General features: G+C 45.8%; 1 protein-coding gene across 4 annotated transcripts in view; it reads left to right on the top strand.

Annotated features, from left to right (window-relative positions):
- Nucleotides 1-18,786, top strand: part of PSKH1 (protein serine kinase H1) — a 46,872-nt gene that overhangs the window by 15,571 nt on the left and 12,515 nt on the right. For all 4 annotated transcript variants that reach the window (XR_010318866.1, XM_003417030.4, XM_023556577.2 and 1 more), the window contains exon 2: nucleotides 12,935-13,961. Coding sequence is in view for 3 of the 4 variants with exons in the window: in XM_003417030.4 (XP_003417078.1) it covers nucleotides 13,005-13,961 (957 nt within the window). In the remaining variant the exon portion in view is untranslated. The remainder of the gene's footprint in view (nucleotides 1-12,934; nucleotides 13,962-18,786) is intronic.

The raw sequence follows: 18,786 nt of genomic DNA, 5'->3' as shown, positions 1-18,786 counted from the left end.
CTAGAAAGACCCTGAAGGTCATGGTCCTTAGACCTTCTGTTAACCCAGGGTAGGAGCCATTCCCAAAGCCAGCTCTTCAGACAGGGATCGGGCAGGACTATGGGATAGAAAATGATACTGGTGAGGAGTGAGCTTCTTGGATCAAGTAGACACATGAGACTATGTAGGCAGCTCCTGTCTGGAGGGGAGATGAGAGGGCAGAGAGGGTCAGAAGCTGGCCAAATGGACAGGAAAATAGAAAATGGAGAGAAGGCGTGTGCTGTCTCTTTAGGGGGAGAGCAAGTAGGTGTATATAGCAAGGTGTATGTAAATTTTTTTATGAGAGACTGACTTGATTTGTAAGCTTTCACTTAAAGTACAATAATAATAATAAAAAAAAGGTATGTCGACTCACTTGCTCAGGGTATAAGGAAGGATTGAGGCCTTGATCTAGTGAGGCTGAGCTCTGCTGACCCCAGGCACTTCCTTCCTGCATGGTAGAAGGAACCCTGTCTGGGCAGTGGAATTTGTTTCCATGCTTAGTCACCACTATCAGAGTGGCTTTCAACAAGTCTCTCCTTTCTGTCTCTTGCTCTGTTACTTGTGTAGCATGTCAGTGAGGACAACAGTACTGTATGTTCACATGCAGTGCCACAATCTCTCCAAAGCGCTGCCTTCCTTGAGGAGTGCTTTGGACCTAGACTAGGAATTGAGGGTGCAGAAACTAGGGAGTTGGGTACTTTTTATAAGATGTGTTAAGGTCAGTGTTGTGAAAGAGAATAGTGACTTACTACAGCTGGCATATTGTGATCCTCCTGGGGATTTCTTCCTGAGGCTTTCTTTACTTACCCTTGCTCACCGCATTCTGATCACTGTGCTAGGGGCACACAGGAGAGCTGGGGCAGGAAAGCCTCTGCCCTCCTTTCTAGAAGAGATTTTTCCAGTCCCTTCCCCTGTCCCTATTCCTGCCTTTTCACTAAACCAGCATGGAAAGAGAATTTAACAGATGTCACTGGAGTGCAGAACAGCTCTAATCACCTGGAGGCTGTTCCTGGTACCCTCCCCCTTCAGAGCTGGTACCCTCTCTCCTCCACTTGATCTGTAGTTGGGAGGGTTAAGTACCAGCATCAGTCTGGCTTCGAAGAGTTTCTGATTGGAACGAATGCGAGAGAAACTATGTCCAGGAAGGAAGGAAGATGAGAGAGGGAAAATCCTTGGCTCTCTTACTACTGACTTAGGTCCCTATGCAGGCTTTGTTTATTTTAAGTGAGACATCAGGCCTCTTCATTTGTAAACCTTAGTTTTTCTCATCAGGACCAGACTAGGTATGTGTATTTAAACAAAAAGCCACTGCATATGCCTGGAGACAACTATTTATTTATTTTTTCCCCCAAATTTAAAAATACACTCTTGGTCATTTATGTATCTTTTTTTTTTTTAATCGTGCTTTAAGTGAAAGTTTACAAATCAAGTCTCTCACATAACAACTTACATACACCTTGGTACACACTCCCAATTACTCTCCCCCTAATGAGACAGCCTGCTCTCTCCCTCCACTCTCTCTTTTCGAGTCCATTTCAACAGCTTCTAACCCCCTCTACCCTCTCATCCCCCCTCCAGGCAGGAGATGTCAACATAGTCTCAAGTGTCCACCTGATCCATGAAGCTCGCTACTCACCAGCATCCCTCTCCAACCCATTGTCCAGTCCAATCCGTGTCTGAAGAGTTTTCTTCGGGAATGGTTCCTGTCCTAGGCCAACAGAAGGTCTAGGGACCATGACCACTGGGGTCTTTCCAATCTCACTCAGACCATTAAGTCTAGTCTTTTTATGTGAATTTGGGGTCTGCATCCCACTGCTCTCCTGCTCCCTCAGGGGTTCTTGTTGAGTTCCCTGTCAGGGCAGTCATTGGTTGTAGCTGGGCACCATCTAGTTCTTCTGATCTCAGGATGATGTAGTCTTTGGTTCATGTGGCCCTTTCTGTGTCTTGGGCTCGTAATTACCTTGTGACCTTGGTGTTCTTCATTCTTCTTTGATCCAGGTGGGTTGAGACCAATTGGTGCATCTTAGGTGGCTGCTTGCTAGCATTTAAGACCCCAGATGCCACTCTTCAAAGTGGGATGCAGAGTGTTTTCTTAATAGATTTTATTATGCCAGTTGACTGAGAAGTCCCCTGAAATCATGGTCCCCAAACCCCTGCCCCTGCTACACTGGCCTTCGAAGCATTCAGTTTATTTGGGAAACTTCTTTGCTTTTGGTTTAGTCCAGTTGTGCTGACCTCCCCTGTATTGTGTGTTGTCTTTCCCTTCACCTAAAGTAGTTCTTATCTACCAACTAATTAGTGAATACCCCCCTCCCAGCCTCCTATCCTCCCCACTCTCATAACCACAAAAGAACATTTTCTTCTCAGTTTAAACTATTCCTTGATTTCTTATAATAGTGGTCTTATACAATATTTGTCCTTTTCCAGCTGATTAATTTCACTCAGCATAATGCCTTCCAGGTTGCTCTGTGTTATGAAATGTTTCACAGATTCCTCACTGTTCTTTATCTATGCGTAGTATTCCATTGTGTGAATATACCATAATTTGTTTATCCATTCATCCGTTGATGGGCACCTTGGTTGCTTCCATGTTTTTGGTATTGTAAACAGGGCTGCAATAAACATGGGTATGCCTATATCTGTTCCTGTAAAGGCTCTTATTTCTCTAGGATATATTCTGAGGAGTGGGATTGCTGGATCGTATGCTAGTTCTATTTCTAGCTTTTTAAGGAAGTGCCAAATCAATTTCCAAAGTGGTTATACCATTTGACATTCCCACAGCAGTGTATAAGTGTTCCAATATCTCCACAACCTCTCCAACATTTATTATTTTGTGTTTTTTGGATTAATGCCACCCTTGGAGGAAAATGAAATCTCATTGTAGTTTTGATCTGCATTTCTGTAATGGCTAAAGATCGAGAACATTGCCGCATATATCTGTTAGCTACCTGAATGTCTTCTTTAGTGAAGTGTCTATTCATATCTTTTGCCCATTTTTTAATTGGGTTATTTGTCTTTTTGTAGTTGAGTTTTTGCAGTATCATATAGATTTTAGAGATCAGACACTGATTGGAAATGTCATAGCTAAAAACTTTTTCCCAGTCTGTAGGTAGTCTTTTTACTCTTTTGGTGAAGTCCTTGAATGAGTATAGCTGTTTAATTTCTATGAGGTCCCAGTTATCTAGTTTTTATTCTGCATTCTTAATAATTTTTTCAATACTGTTTATGCTATGTATTAGGGCTCCTAACGTCCCTATTTTTTCTTCCATTATCTTTATCGTTTTACATTTTATATTTAGGTCTTTGATCCATGTCGGGCTCATTTTTGTGCATGGAGTGAGTTATGGGTCTTGTTTCATTTTTTTGCACATGGTCATCCAGTTATGCCAGCACCATTTGTTAAAAAGACTGTCTTTCCCATTTTACTGTTTTGGGGCCTTTGTCAAAAATCAACTGCTCATATGTGGATGGATTTATGTCTGGATTCTCATATCTGTTGTATTGGTCTTTGTGTCTGTTGTACCAGTACCTACTGTGGCGGTATAATAGGTTCTAAAATCAGGTTAAGTGAGGACTCCCACTTTGTTCTTCTTTTTCAATAATGCCTTATTTATCCGGGGCCTCTTTCCCTTCATATGAAGTTGGTGATTTTTTTCTCCATCTCATTAAAGAATGTCATTGGGCATCTCTGGTAAGATTTATTCCTAAGTATTTTATCTTCTTGGGGGCTACTGTAAATGGCATTGATTTGGTGATTTCCTCTTCAATGTTCTTTTTGTTAGTGTAGAGGAATCCAGCTGATTTTTGTATGTTTATCTTGTATCCCGACACTCTGCTGAACTCTTCTATTAGTTTCAGTAGTTTTTTTTTGAGGATTCCTTAGGGTTTTCTGTGTATAAGATCATGTCATCTGCAAATAGAGATACTTTTACTTCTTCCTTGCCAATCTGGATGCCCTTTATTTCTTTATCTAACCTTAATTGCTCTGGCTAGGAGTTCCAGCACAATGTTGACTAAGAGTGGTGATGAAGGGCATCCTTGTCTGGTTCCTGATCTCAATGGGAATGCTTTCAGGCTCTCTCCATTTAGGGTGATGTTGGCTGTTGGCTTTGTATAAATGCCCTTTATTATGTTGAGGAATTTTCCTTCTATTCCTATTTTGCTGAGAGTTTTTATCATGAATGGGTGTTGTACTTTGTCAAATGCCTTTTCTGCATCAATTGATAAAATCATGTGATTCTTGTCTTTTATTTATGTGGTAGATTACATTAATTGTTTTTCTAATGTTGAACCATCCCTGCATACCTGGTATGAATCCCACTTGGTCATGGTGAATTATTTTTTTGATATGTTGTTGAATTCTATTGGCTAGAATTTTTGCATCTACGTTCATGAGGGATATAGGTCTATAATTTTTTTTCTTGTGGTGTCTTTACCTGGTTTTGGTATCAGGGGTATAGTGGCTTCATAGAATGAGTTTGGGAGTATTCGATCCTTTTCTATGCTCCGAAATACCTTTAGTAGTAGTGGTGTTAACTCTTCTCTGAAAGTTTGGTAGAACTCTGCAGTGAAGCCATCCGGACCAGGGCTTTTTTTTATTGGAAGTTTTTTGATTACCCTTTCAATCTCTTCTTTCATTATGGATCTATTTAGTTGTTCTACCTCTGTTTGTGTTAGTTTAGGTAGGTAGTTTGTTTCTAGGAATTTATCCATTTCTCCTAGGTTTTCAAATTTGTTAGAGTGCAGTTTTTCATAGTAATCCGATATGACCATTTTAATTTCATTTCAGTCTGTTGTAATATTGCCCATCTCATTTCTTATTTGGGTTATTTGCTTCCTCTCCTGTTTTTCTTTTCTCAGTATGGCCAGTGGCTTATCAATTTTGTTGGTTTTTTTTAAAAAAAACCAGCTTTGATCTTGTTAATTCTTTCAATTGTTTTTCCGTTTTCTGTTTCATTTAGTTCAGCTCTAATTTTTATCATTAGTTTTCTTCTGGTGCCTGTGGGTTTCTTTTGTTGCTCTCTTTCTATTTGTTCAAGTTGTAGGGATAATTCTTTGATTTTGGCCCTTTCTTCTTTTTGCATGTGTGCATTTATTGATATAAATTGGCCTCTGAGCACCGCTTTTGCTGTGTCCCAAAGGTTCTGATAGGAAGTGTTTTCTTTCTCATTGGATTCTCTGAATTTCTTTATTCCATCCTTAATGTGTTCTATAATCCAGTCTTTTTTGAGCAGGGTATTGTTCAGTTTCTAAGTGTTTGATTTCTTTTCCCTGCTTTTCCCGTTACTGATTTCCACTTTTATGGCCTTATGGTCAGAGAAGATGCTTTGTAATATTTCAATGTTTTGGATTCTGGTAAGGCTTGCTTTATGACCTAATATGTGGTCTATTCTAGAGAATGTTCCATGTGCACTAGAAAAGAAAGTATACTTGGTTGCTGTTGGTTAGAGTGTTCTGTATATGTCTACGAGGTCCAGTTGGTTGATTGCGGCATTTAGATCTTCTGTGTCTTTATTGAGCTTCTTTCAGGATGTCCTGTCCTTCACCAAAAGTGGTGTGTTGAAGTCTCCTGGTATTATTGTGGAGCTGTCTATTTCACTTTTCAATGCTGATAGAGTTTGTTTTATGTATCTTGCAGCCCTGTCATTGGGTGTATAAATATTTATTATGGTTGTATCTTCTTGGTGTATTGTCCCTGTAATCATTATATAAAAAAATATATATATAGTGTCCTTCTTTATCCTTTCTGATGGATTTAACTTTAAAGTCTATTTCGTCAGAAATTAATATTGCCACTCCTGCTCTTTTTTGATTATTGTTTGCCTGATATATTTTTTCCATCCTTTGGGTTTTAGTTTATTTGTGTCTCTAAGTCTAAGATGTGTCTCTTGAAGGCAGCATATAGATGGATCTTGTTTTTTATTCCATTCTGCTACTCTTTGTCTCTTTATTGGTGCATTTAGTCCATTTACATTCAGGGTAAGTATGGATAGGAATGAATTTAATGCTATCATTTTGATGTCTTTTTTTGTGTGTTGTTGACAGTTTGTTTTTCCCACTTAATTCTATGTGCTGAGTAGATTATATATTGTCCTTTCCTCATATTTGGTGTGGTTGATTTTGTTTCTGCTGAGTCTGTATTTTTTTCTTGTATTTTATTTTGATGAGTAGGATAGTTTGTCTCCTTTGTGGTTACCTTATTATTTATTTACCACTGTTTTTCTAAATTTAAACCTAACTTTTATTTCTTTGTATTGCTGTATCTTCCTCTCCATATGGAAGGTGTACGATTACATTTCTTAGTTCCTCCTTATTATTCTAATGTTGTCTTTTATATAATAACATCGCTGTTACCTTGTTTTGAGTTTTTTTCTTTTTATAATCTTGCTTTGTTTTTTTGGATTTCCCTGTCTCAGTTGACTTCTGCTTGCTCTGGCCAGTGTTCTAGTCTTGGGTTGATACCTGATATTATTGATTTTCTAACCAAAGAACTCCCTTTAGTATTTCTTGTAGTTTTGGTTTGGTTTTTATGAATTCCCTAAACTTGTGTTTATCTGGAATGCCTTAATTTCACCTTCATATTTAAGAGATACTTTTGATGGATATATGATTCTTGGCAGGCAATTTTTTTCCTTTGATTTTTTTAATATTTCATCCCATTGCCTTCTCGCTTGCATGGTTTCTCCTGAGTAGTCCGAGGTTCTTCTTATTGGCTCTCCTTTGTAGGTGACTTTTCGTTTATCCCTCGCTGCTCTTATAATTCTTTCTTTATCTTTGGTTTTGGTAAGTTTGATTATAATATGTCTTGGTGACTTTCGTTTCAGATCTACCTTATGTGGAGTTCGATGACCATCTTGGATAGATAGCTTCTCATCTTTCACGATATCAGAGAAGTTTTTTGCCAACAAGTCTTCAGCAATTCTCTCTGTATTTTCTGTTATCCTTCCCTATTCTGGTACTCCAATCACTCGTAGGTTATTTCTCTTGATAGAGTCCCACATGATTCTTAAGTTTTCTTCATTGTTTTAAAATTCTTTTATCTTATTTTTCTTCAAATATATTAGTGCCAAGTGATTTATCTTCGAGTTCAGAAATTCTAGCTTCTGCTTGCTCAATTCTGCACCTCTGACTTTCTGTTGAGTTGTCTACTTCTGTAATTTTATTGTTAATCTTCTGAATTTCTGATTGCTGCCTGTCTATGGATTTTTCCAGTGTATTAAACTTTTCATTATGTTCCTGAATAATCTTTCTAATTTCTTCAATTGCTTTATCTGTGTGTTCCTTGGCTTCTTCTGCATATTGCCTCATTTCATTCCTGATGTCTTGAAGAGTTCTGTATATTAGACTTTTGTATTCTGCATCTGGTAATTCAAAGAATGCACTTTCATCTAGTAGATTCCTGGATTCTTTGTTTTGAGAGCCTGTTGAAGTGATCATGGTCTGTTTCTTTATGTGACTTCATATTGACTGTTGTCCCCAAGGCATCTGTAAGTTATTGTATTAGTTTATGTTTGCTTACTGTGTCATAGTTTCTTGCTTTGTTTTGTTCTGGTATACCCCTATGGGTTGCTTGAGTGAGCTAGCTTATTTTTGCCTTTGGAGCTCTGGTGTCCTGTCCCCTGCTGGCTAGAGCTGTTATCAGGTATATCAGTCTAGGAGTCCATTCAATTTTCTTGTATGAATTCAGCTCAGGTTTCGAGGTAGCTGATCATCAAGTGTGTCATACAGGCTCTGTCCTACAGTCTTAGAGGGGCAGGGGTGATTGGCGTATATACCGGTATCTGATTGCAGCAGGGGGTCACGCTCTGAACAAGGCAGGGGGCTGAGAACCAACCCTCGAGTGTCTCTGAGGAAAGTGCGTCCCTGTTCCCTAGAGCACACAGGTGCGTGGGTTCTGCAGACAGACCATGGGCACCCAAAGTTTTTGGTTGTAAGGACTGGGAGGTACCAGTTATCTTTGGACCCCTGTTGCGGGTGTCTGGGTGACCTGAGTGGAGCTACCAGTCCATAGGTCCCTGATGTGGGTAGGTGGGGACCTTGTTTAACAGGCAAAGCAATGTCAAACATCAAACACCCACCTCACCACCACACAGCTGAAATGGTTGGAGTCTGCCAACAAGGGCTTATTCTCCGGACATAGGCCCACACAGATCCATGCAGAAGGGAAAAGTGCTCAAAGTCCACAGACGGTTTATGCCTGGACAGGAGCTTCTTCTGTCCTGAGCTCCCCCGGGTAGTGGCGCTAGCAAATTATCTTTTCCCCCAAATGCAAATTTTTTCCTTCCCCAAGGCTGGGAGGATGGCTCTAGGTGCTCAGCAGGGCCTATCTCAGGCCCAGGGAATTCAGCCGCTGAAGCCGGTTTGCAGGTGGGAGGGGGCATCAAAATATACACAAGTACTTAGCTTTTGCCAAGAGTGCCGTTCTCCTCAGATTCCGGAGGTGTGAGTGGGCTGTGTGGCTGGCTGCTTCTCCCTGAGGAAACTGCGGCCGAATGCCAGTACCAGCCTGCCGTTGCTACCCCCGCTCCGGGAATGGTGCCTGAGGGTTCCCCTTAATTCAGGTCTAGTAACTCCTCTCTGCTTCTGAACTGTCTCTTCCTCCCCCTTCCCCTCAGTTCATTTTCTAAGCTTGCCTTTGATGCTCAGGGCTCCCGGCTTATCACAAATATGCTCGTTTCACTTGTTTTTTCGTGTCTTTGTTGTAAAGAGGCCTTGCTGGAAGCGTCTGTATTCCGACATCTTGGCTCCCTATATCGACAGCTATTTGTTTTGTGAATCTAGGGTTCTACTTCCTCAACAGGAAGAAGTGAACTCCGAGCGGCTATGCTTTAGCCTGGTGGCGTGGGGTTCCCACCATACAGTTTGTCTTCCCTCTGAATGGTGGTAGATGTTGTTTGCTGAGTGGTCTTGGGGCTTAGGGCTCAGGGGCCTCTGTTGTGCTTCGGGAATATTGGCCCAAGAACTATCCTTTTCCTGAACTTAGCCCTTTACTGCACTGAGGTGTTGCAGTTTTCCTGAGGGAGTTGATGTGTCTGCAGAATTCCAAAGTTCATAGTACTAATCATTGGCTTCTGTGAAAAGGAACCTCGGTTCCAAATGCCTTTTTTTAAACTTTATTTCTTAAGTCACCATGTAAGGCCATGTGGGAACCTCCTGGGCATTTGGGTGAGAACTGCAGCAATCCTGAAGAGCCTTGTGTTTGTGGAAGAATCCTTTTCTATCCTGTGAGGAAAGACAAATCTTATTCTTCTGAGAGTCATATTGACACACAGACTAAAACCTGAGCCCTTAATCTGTGGTCTCCAAATTCCTCACTTTTATCTGATGGATTTGCAATCAAGGTCTTGGGTATATTTCAGTGATAAGCTTGTTCTTTGAAACAGTTGGTCACGTTGGTTAGCGTCTGCCTCACCACCTTGAATTCAAGCCCTCAACTCACTGTAATCTGACAGCCTCTGTGGGTTCTCTGTGACCCCAAGTTACCACAGCAAAACTTGCCTGCGTCTCCTGCTGCTGCCATTGATGGGATCAGTTGCCGGCTTCACAAGGGGGTGAGGTGGGGGTGTAGGTGTTGTTCCTGTGGCCCCAAGCACCACCCTTGGGCAGCCATGGAATCGCTAGCCCTGACCTCTTTTCAAACATCAGATTCTACATCTAACACCCACAGTAAATGTCACTCAAACGCTCCGCATGCACTGAACGCATCCCAGACCTGTCCCTTCTGCTGTACTCTCAACCCTTTTGCCTAGAAGGGCAAGCCAGGGACTGCAGTGCCATGCTCAGTCCTACCTTACAGCCACTATGTCCAGTTTTCAGTCCTGTCAGTTCTGCTGCTGACATCTCTTGATTCCATCTTAGTGTCTGGGGCATAAGCCTTATCACTAGTCCTTTTAGTCCACTTTGACCCTCCTCCAGTCCATCCTCACCATTTTCTAAGCACAGATCTGATCACCTTGCTCTCCTTATGAAACCCTGTGGTAGTTCCCTGTCACCTCACAGGAAGGCCCTAGCTTCTCACCATAACTTGTGCTTCTCTCCATTAGCTGGTTCCTGCTGGCCTTTTAAAACTTCATCACCCCAATTCTGGCTTTGTGACACCAAACTGCCCATAGTGTGTTATTCTCTCTGCCTGAAACACTATTCCCACTTTTCCTCACCGGATTCATTCTTGTTTCAAGATTCAGCTTGGAGGTGGTTACCTCCTTCAGGAAGCTTTTCCTAATCCCTGTGTCACTCTACAGAAACCCTGGTGATGCAGTGGTTAAGTGCCATGGCTGCTAACCAAAAGGTCAGTGATTCAAATCCACCAGGTGCTCCTTGGAAACTCTATGGGGCAGTTCTACTCTATCCTATAGGGTCGCTATGAGTCAGAATTGACTCAACGGCAGTGGGCTTGTGTCACCCTACATGTACCTACTATTGTTCCTCAAATTTAACACCCTACTATATTGATCTGTGTTTGTGCTTGTGTCTTCATTTAGACTTAGTTTATTGATCATGTTGTTTTGTTTGGTAAAATATAACCTACGTTGGACCATGTCTTATTCATTCTCGTATCCCTAGAGCCTAGTAGATGATCAATAAATGTTTAATCTGAATTGATCAGTTCACTCCTAATTCTGTATGTAATAATTAATAGGAAATTCTCAGCCCTTTTCTTCAATCCATGGGCCCTCAGATAGACTTAGAGAAGGGCAGTTATGGATAGAAAGGTGGTGACCTCTGGAAAACAGTAACTCTAGCACTTCATCTTGTCCAGGCCACCACTGGTCCCAGGGCATTAAAAAAAAAAAAAATTTTTTTTTTTTTTTTTTCTGTGGGCATTAATTTCTGTCTGGGAAGCAAATGGGGAAGGCTGCTGGATCCTCATCCTAGGGAACTAGGGTGTCCTGGTCTACAACCTGAGCCACATCTGGATGGAGCTGCCAGTGTTCCTCTGCTGCTACTGATGCTCTCCGAGCCGTAGCCTCCCTCCTTCTGCCTCTTGAATGAAGCCCGGGCTAGTTTGATGGCTGCTAGATAGCAGTTTGCTGAAGCTTTTGGTCTCAAGTTCACTGGGATTGATTCCAGGCAGCTCTGGGCCTTCTGTGGGATTTCAGCCATCCTCGCTGTAAATTAGAGAAGTGAGAGATCTGGAACAGGGTGTTACAGAAGATGGTGCATTAGCAAAGTAGTGGACACCACCCAGGAAAGAGTGAGGGTAGGACAGAGACCCAGGGCAGTGGGTTGTTGTTTTTGTTTGTTGCAGGGAGGTGGGCAACCCCTACAGGAGGCCTAGAGGACCAGAGCTCAGGATATCCATGAGAAAGGCCTTAGAGAAGCAGCTTTCTGAGCCCTGGTGGGTGATAGTGTTGGAGAGACAACCTAATGCTCCACACCCCTGTTTCAGAAAAGATGAGTCAGAGTAAAAAGGAATGATTTAAACATTTAAAAAGCATGGGAATTCAACTAGGATAAGGAACCCAGGCAGAGTAGGGAGGAGGTGGGGGCAATGACAGCTGAGCCTGTTGCGTGCTTCTGCCCCTCTCTTAGGGTTGAAGACTAGCGTGAGACTCAGACACCAAGGAACTTAAATCAGGACCATGGTGTTCTGATCCAGCCTTTCATCTAAACTCTCCATTGAGTCTAGGCTCCAAGAACTCAGGGGCCAAAGCCATGCTCCCTTCCAAGGAACTATGTTAGAGCCAGGTACTCAGCATTAATCAGGCTAGGTTTATTGAGGGGCAGGAGGGAGTGTGTGGGAGGCTGAAATTAGCTAGATGTCTGTCAAGCAGGGAGGGCCATCTTCTTTTTAAAATTTAATTACTTTCTGAAGTAGAAAAGTGAAATGGCTCAACATAAAAGTTTTGAAAAATACAGAAATAAAAAGAATTATCCCTAATCTTTTTAGACATGTTTGGGAGCATTCTAGTAGGAAATCCGGTGACTGGCTGTCACAGGGTAGTCATGGCCATGTGAGTGTGAGCATGATGCCATTTCTGGAACAACATGTGCTGGTCACCTTCGATGAGCATGGCCTTGAGCCAGGCACTCTAGAGAGAAACAAGAATTGTGTATAAACATGGTATAAGATGAGTCCTTGAGAGAGGCAGATATTAGGCCATGGAATTCAGAGGAAGAGAAGGTGATTCTCAAATGGAACCGTCAGGGAAGGCGCAGAGGCTTCCATTTGAGTTGTACCTTGGAAGTTGAGTAAGGCTGGGGTTGGCCAACAGAGGGAACAGAAAGTTCAAAGAGATGTGAAAATATGGCATGTATATGTGGGAATGGTGTGTTTGAGTGGAATGAAGGATGGATGGAGGGAGCAATAACGGGTAATAAAAAGGGGAAAATCCACTAGAGCTAGATTGAGAAGAGCCTTGACTCTCCCACCGAAGAGTATGAACTTCACCCAGTGGGCAGCGAGTAGGCTGTAACATGCTCAGATTTCCAAGATGAATCTTTCTGGGATGTGTCCGGTGGATTATTATAGGGAGAACAGGAGGGGAAGGCTGTTGTAGAGGTTTCCTGGTGGGAGGTAGTGAGGGTGCCTGAACTGTGGCACGTTGCAGTGGGGGTGAGGAGGAAGGGTAGAATGAGAGCTATATTGGGTCCAGGTACCTGGCAGTAGGGTTGCACCATTGATAGAGGCATGGTATAGCCCAGGAGAAGATGAGGATTGGGGGAGCCTGGGGCAAACAGGACTGGACACAGTGATTTGGGAACAGCCACACAGTCCTGGCTGAGGCTGTGAGAGCATCAGGGCAAACAAGGAGGGCTGAGATTGGTCCTCTGGAGTCCCTGAGGGCAGCAGGAGTGGGGGAAGGGACCTTATAGCCCCTGGTATACAGAGGGCAGGTGGAGAGTTGGATGGTTGGTGTCCCTTCAGAGGTGTTCTGGCTCTACTGACCTGCCCTCTCTTCTGACTATGTAGGTGTAGACGGGGCGCTGCCTGCAGAGCAGGTCCTGCCAGCCTTGCTAGAGAGGATGCCCCCGTGTCCGTGATGGGCTGTGGGACAAGCAAGGTCCTTCCTGAGCCGCCCAAGGATGTCCAGCTGGATCTGGTCAAGAAGGTGGAACCCTCCAGTGGCACCAAGAGTGATGTGTACAAGCACTTCATCACAGAGGTGGACAGTGTTGGCCCTCTCAAAACTGGGTCCATGACATTCAGTCAGCCCGCACACCTCTGTCCTGGTGCCCCTACTACTGGCCACACAGAGCCTCCCTCAGAACCGCCACGCAGGGCCAGGGTGGCCAAGTACAGGGCCAAGTTCGACCCACGGGTGACAGCCAAGTACGACATCAAGGCTCTAATTGGCCGAGGCAGCTTCAGCCGGGTGGTACGCGTGGAGCACCGGGCAACTCGGCAGCCATATGCCATCAAGATGATCGAAACCAAGTACCGGGAGGGGCGGGAGGTGTGTGAGTCGGAGCTGCGTGTGCTGCGGCGAGTGCGTCATGCCAACATCATTCAGCTGGTGGAGGTGTTTGAGACGCAGGAGCGCGTGTACATGGTGATGGAGCTGGCCACTGGTGGAGAGCTCTTTGACCGCATCATCGCCAAGGGTTCTTTCACTGAGCGTGACGCCACGCGGGTGCTGCAGATGGTGCTGGATGGCGTCCGGTATCTGCATGCACTGGGCATCACACACCGAGACCTCAAGCCTGAGAACCTGCTCTACTACCACCCGGGCACAGACTCCAAGATCATCATCACCGACTTCGGCCTGGCCAGTGCCCGCAAGAAGGGCGACGACTGCCTGATGAAGACCACCTGCGGCACGCCTGAGTACATCGCCCCTGAGGTCCTGGTCCGCAAACCCTACACCAACTCCGTAGACATGTGGGCTCTGGGTGTCATCGCCTACATCCTGCTCAGTGGCACGATGCCCTTTGAGGATGACAACCGCACCCGGCTGTACCGGCAGATCCTCAGGGGCAAGTACAGTTACTCGGGGGAGGTGAGTGCCCGGCTCCAATCCTGGGGGTGTCAGGGAAGCCCCTGGCGGGGGGGATGTATTCCGCAGCTCTCAATCAAAAGGACGTGCTCTGTGGGCCATACTTGCAGGATCCAGCTGGGTGATGTCAAAGTGTCCTGGCAGAGATTTGAAGGAGGTTCTGCCTCTGTTTCTGGGGAAGCCTCCTTGTGAAGTGAATGACTGGTCAGGGTGATGCTAGGTCCTGTCCTAATCATGTGTGTCCTCACATCTGTGCAGAAAAGTGAAGAGACAGCAGGGCTGTGTGTCAGGGAGTGATAGAGGCCTGTGGTTCTCAGACTTGAATGTTCATACAGATCACCTGGGGATTGTGTTAAAATGCAGATTTGGAGTCATTAGGGCTGCTTAGGGCCTGAGATTCTGCATTTCTAACAAGCACCCAGGTGATGTTGATGCTATTGGCCTGCAGACCTCACTTAGAGGAGCAAAGGTTTAAGCAAGTGTCATAAAAATAGACAGGGTGATTGGAATATTGGAGAAGGTGGGACTTGGGACTTGGCCAAGAGGAGTCAGATTGCAAGAAGGGGAACAGCACCTGCGAAAGTACAGGACTGAGGAAGCAGGAGGCTGGCTTGGGGTAGTGGCCTGAGTGGCAAGTTCATACGTAGCTGAGGTCAGACAAAGGATCTTGCAGGGGCACCTGGGAAGTTCAGTTGTTCTTATATAGGCTTTGGAGAACCACATGAGGTTGTAGCTGAAACTGAAATTTTAAGATAGATCTGTGAGTGCCTAAGCTTGAAAGACTGGCATCCTGGGGCCAGTAGGAACCATGTCCCCCTGTGTTTGTCCCCCTGGAATGAAGTCCTGGCTATAGAATAGGGTCAAGGGGCAAGCTAGCTTAAAGAAGTCCTGCCAGGGCTGTCCAGATGCTTGGCTGGATAGGGTGGGGCAGGGGAACCATCACCTTTGGGACCTGGGGAATTCAGAGCCTCTCCCTTCTGGCCAAGACTGGCATGAGTCAAAGAAGTTTTCTTTACTCCTCCTACTGCCTTCAGGGACTGAAAAGGTATGTGGCTCCCATCCAAGAGGCTCTTCCACCAGTTTTTCTTGTGATGCTGGAGGAGCAAAAGCTTAGCCAGGGCATACTAGCCCCAGCCCATATTTGAGGCAGCCAAGCACAGTGCTTCTGCAGGAAAGGAGCTCTGGTTGTACCCCCTTTCTGGCCTCCCAAACTCCTGGTGGATTGCCCTTGGTAGAAATGTGGTGGCTGGCCACAGACGAAAGCGAAGCTGGGGCATTCTCCAGCTCTCCCATAAAGTTTCTCACATTTTCTTCCTTATTCCCAATGGATTCAACAAAAACAAATGCTGACTGTTAGGAAGCCCAGGCTGTGGTTGTGGTGATCACAGAAGACACCATTTGGCTAATACTCTGGGCTGGGTCTGATTGCAGGTCAGAAGACCCAGAATCTACCTCACAGAGGAAGTTGTTGTGCCAAGGCTCTGCCTGGCTTGCTGTGTTCTGGAAGCCCAGCCCCTGGAGCTCTGTGTGGTGCCAGGCTGTTGAGGGTTCAGCTGGCAGCTGGCAGGGGCCATTGAGTCTAGCTATGGAAAGGAGATTTGCCTAGAAGCACTGACAGAGGAAAGACTTTCCAAAAGTCTCTAGGTTTGCCCAAGAGTTTCTGATCCTGGCAGTTGTTGATCAGGTGGTTTTTATCTAATTGGAACTTGTAGACGCTTGCTAACTGGCTATTTGTTATTGGAGGGTAGGGGAATGACAAACGAGTGGAGTGGGGAATGGATTCAGGCTTCCCACTCATACTGTAGCCAAAAGACTGGGTGCTAAGAGTCTTCTTCCCGCCCGCTAGAATTATAGAGCATGAGTATGGGAGAAGGGGGCACTACCCAGCCTTCAGCACCTAGTACCCTCCGCCTAGAGCTGAAAACGTCAGAGTCAAATCACCGGTCAGGCCTGGCAGTACGTGTCTATCATAGGAGCTTGGCTGACCCTGAGAACAGATTGCATCACCTTCTAAGGAGGGCTCTGGGTTGGGAGGGATTTGTCTGGGGTGTTTCCTGGACAAGGGGCTCTTATCATTAGGTCATACTCTCTAAGCTGGAGACCAAGCATCCATCTTTCTGTTCAGCTGCTAGTCCTGCCCATCCCGAAGTGACCTGGGGAAAATGCAGAGAGACCTACCTGTTCCCCATGCCCATGGAGCCAGAGATTACCTGGGGAGGGAGAACTAGGTATAGGAAATGGCCATAGACTGAACCCCTCTGTTGGCAGGCACATGGCATAGAGCCATGGGCCTTGGCAGTCTGGACCATGGGCTGTAGGACTCAGGCCAGGCTGCTGGGCTGGCACCTTTTCTTAGGGCTGGGCCCTACCCTGCCCACCATCCAGCCAACTGCTTTACACTGTGCGATGGTCGTTTGTCCTTGTGAAAGACATCTGAGTCAGCAAGGCTCTGCCAGAAAACCTGTCTGAGAGCATGTCCTAGTGAGGGAGTGTTGCCGTCAGCTCCTTGTGCAGATGAGGGGCCACCTTCTTTGCGCTCAGCAGAGTTTGGAAGGGTATGCTTCCTCTCCAGAAGGTGAGTCTCATAACACTGGGTGCCTTTCCAGGGGCACTGTCTGTCCCCTTGCACCCTTATAGTGATGTCTCATGTACACCAGGCTCTGTGCACTGTGCTTGTTCCCCGAGGGCTCCATGCGTACAGTCCCCTGTCAGGCTCAGTGGTTTCTGTGGACTTGAATTAGGGGCTTCCTGCAGGGGATGGTTTTGAGAAGGAGATGACTCAGAGAAGAGGATCTTGCTGGATGTGCTCCAAAATAAATAGGAGGTTGTTTGGTGCTGTGGGGAGTAAAAGGGCAGAGGTTGAAGAGGCTGGGGACAGGCCTGGTGTTCTTTAGTGGGAGTTGTGCAGGGACTGCTTGGGGAGTTGATGTGTTAGGTGGGAGGGAGGGAGCCCTCCAGATTCTTAATAGTGAAGGGATGCTGCAGGAAGTGTTGTAGGAGGTTACCAGGAGGAAGACACTCTGGGGGTTGTTGGAATAATCCCAGCTTGGGGTAGGGATACCTGGACACCTGGGGGTGTTTAGGGAAAATCAGGGATTCAGGAGAGTGGGCTCCACATGGTGCTGTGTGAGCTATAGTTTAGGAAGTGAGGGTGTGTGGGGGACTTGCAGCTCTGCAGGAGGAGCAGCCACTTGCAAGGGCAGATTTGGAGTGTTCTAGGCTGCCCTTGTGACCCAGAGAGTGTGTAGAGCCCTGCTTTGACATCCCCAAATTGGTCCTCCTTCAGCACCCTGCCCCACTATCCTGACTCTATAGCCTCCAGCACAGGCCCCTTGCCTGCCCCTGTCCCTGCACTGCACAAGCCCCAGGTGTCTGCCCTTTTCACATCTCTAAGCTTTTACTCCCAGTGTTGATCTCAGAAATTTGACCAGCTCTGAAATGTCCAGTTCAAAGGTTGCTCCCTCCAAAATAATGCTAACCACTGCTGTTGTCTAGGTGCTGTACATCCAGCATCTCTAGTCTCCATGGCAATCCTGCCAGGCAGGTGTAATCCCCATTTTACAGATGAGGAAACTGAGGCTAGTGAGGTTAAGTAACTTGCCCATGATCTCACAGCTAGAGGGTGGCAGGTCTGAGATTTGAATCCAGGCCGTCTTGGCATCAGAGTTCTTGGCCCTCTTGCATTCTGCTCTCCCTGACATATCAGCCTCAGCATGTATGGAAGTCGTTGTTTCAGTGCTTTCTCGGCCTGTTGTCTATGGACCCATCTTTCTTCACTGGCCTGTATGATCCTTGAGGACAGTGTATATATAGCTGTGTAAGCCCTCTGCTGTTGGGTCCCAGACTTCGTACGCATTAAGTATTTGTTGGAATATTTGCTGGGCTGGAGTATTTATAAACGATGACTGTGAGGAAGGTTTTGTCTGGCTTCTGAGGGAGGCACCAGTGGTTACTGGTACTTATTGGGAAGGGACCCAAAAGCAACTGCTGGCAGACAGATGGAGCTGCCCAGGCCGGCTGGGAATTCTTTTTCTGGGAGCTGGACTCCAGGTTGGTGAGTCTGCTTGAGATGCACTTAGCAGGCTGCTGGCCAGACCTGTCTGTGGGGCACAGGCAGGAAAGGGGTTTGAAGGCCCAGGGGTGGGTGTGCTCTTCACTTTTTAGAAGCTAATGCAGGAACCTTGGAAGAAGAGGTATTGCTGGGAAGGGGAAGCCTCTTAAGAGGACACTCTGCATTTTTGTCCAGTGACTGAAAGTGCTGGGGTGGAGAGGGCCAAGAGGATCACACTGGAAGTGGTAGGGAGACAGATGTTGGTCAAGTGTGAAGAAGGCCTTTGTAAAAGCACGAGAGCAATCTGAAGACAGCCACCTGGAGAGAGTGAACTTACTCTCACAGGATGCACCAGAAGGGCTGGGGGTGCTGTTTCTAAAGGAGTGACAGAGGTGAGTCATCATCTGTGGACTCATGCTAGGGGACTATAATGTTCCCTCCAACTTGTAGGTTCTGTGATTCACTTGACATGAAATGTGACATCCCTGGCCTGATGTCATTGCTTTTGTTAAGAGTTCTATTCCTAGGGCAGCACGTATGGTGAAGTTCTTGGAGGACTAATTGCAGACTGATGGATGCATCAGCCGCTTTGCCGTCTGCTGTGTTTGGCAGCTGCAACTGTTGTCCTCCTCTGCCTGGCCTGTCTCTGAGCTGTGGGTACACCCAGGAAACTGCACCAGGGCCAGGTAGGCCGGGGCCAGGTTCTCAGAGCATCTTGTTCAGGAGAATGGGTGCTGCCACGGGGCTAGAGTACTGGTGAGAGTAGAAATCCACTTG

Source organism: Loxodonta africana, chromosome 21 (genome assembly GCF_030014295.1).
Source record: "Loxodonta africana isolate mLoxAfr1 chromosome 21, mLoxAfr1.hap2, whole genome shotgun sequence".
Classification (NCBI taxonomy): domain Eukaryota; kingdom Metazoa; phylum Chordata; class Mammalia; order Proboscidea; family Elephantidae; genus Loxodonta; species Loxodonta africana.
The sequence above is the reverse complement of the archived record's forward strand: the minus strand, read 5'-3'. Positions and strand labels throughout refer to the sequence as shown.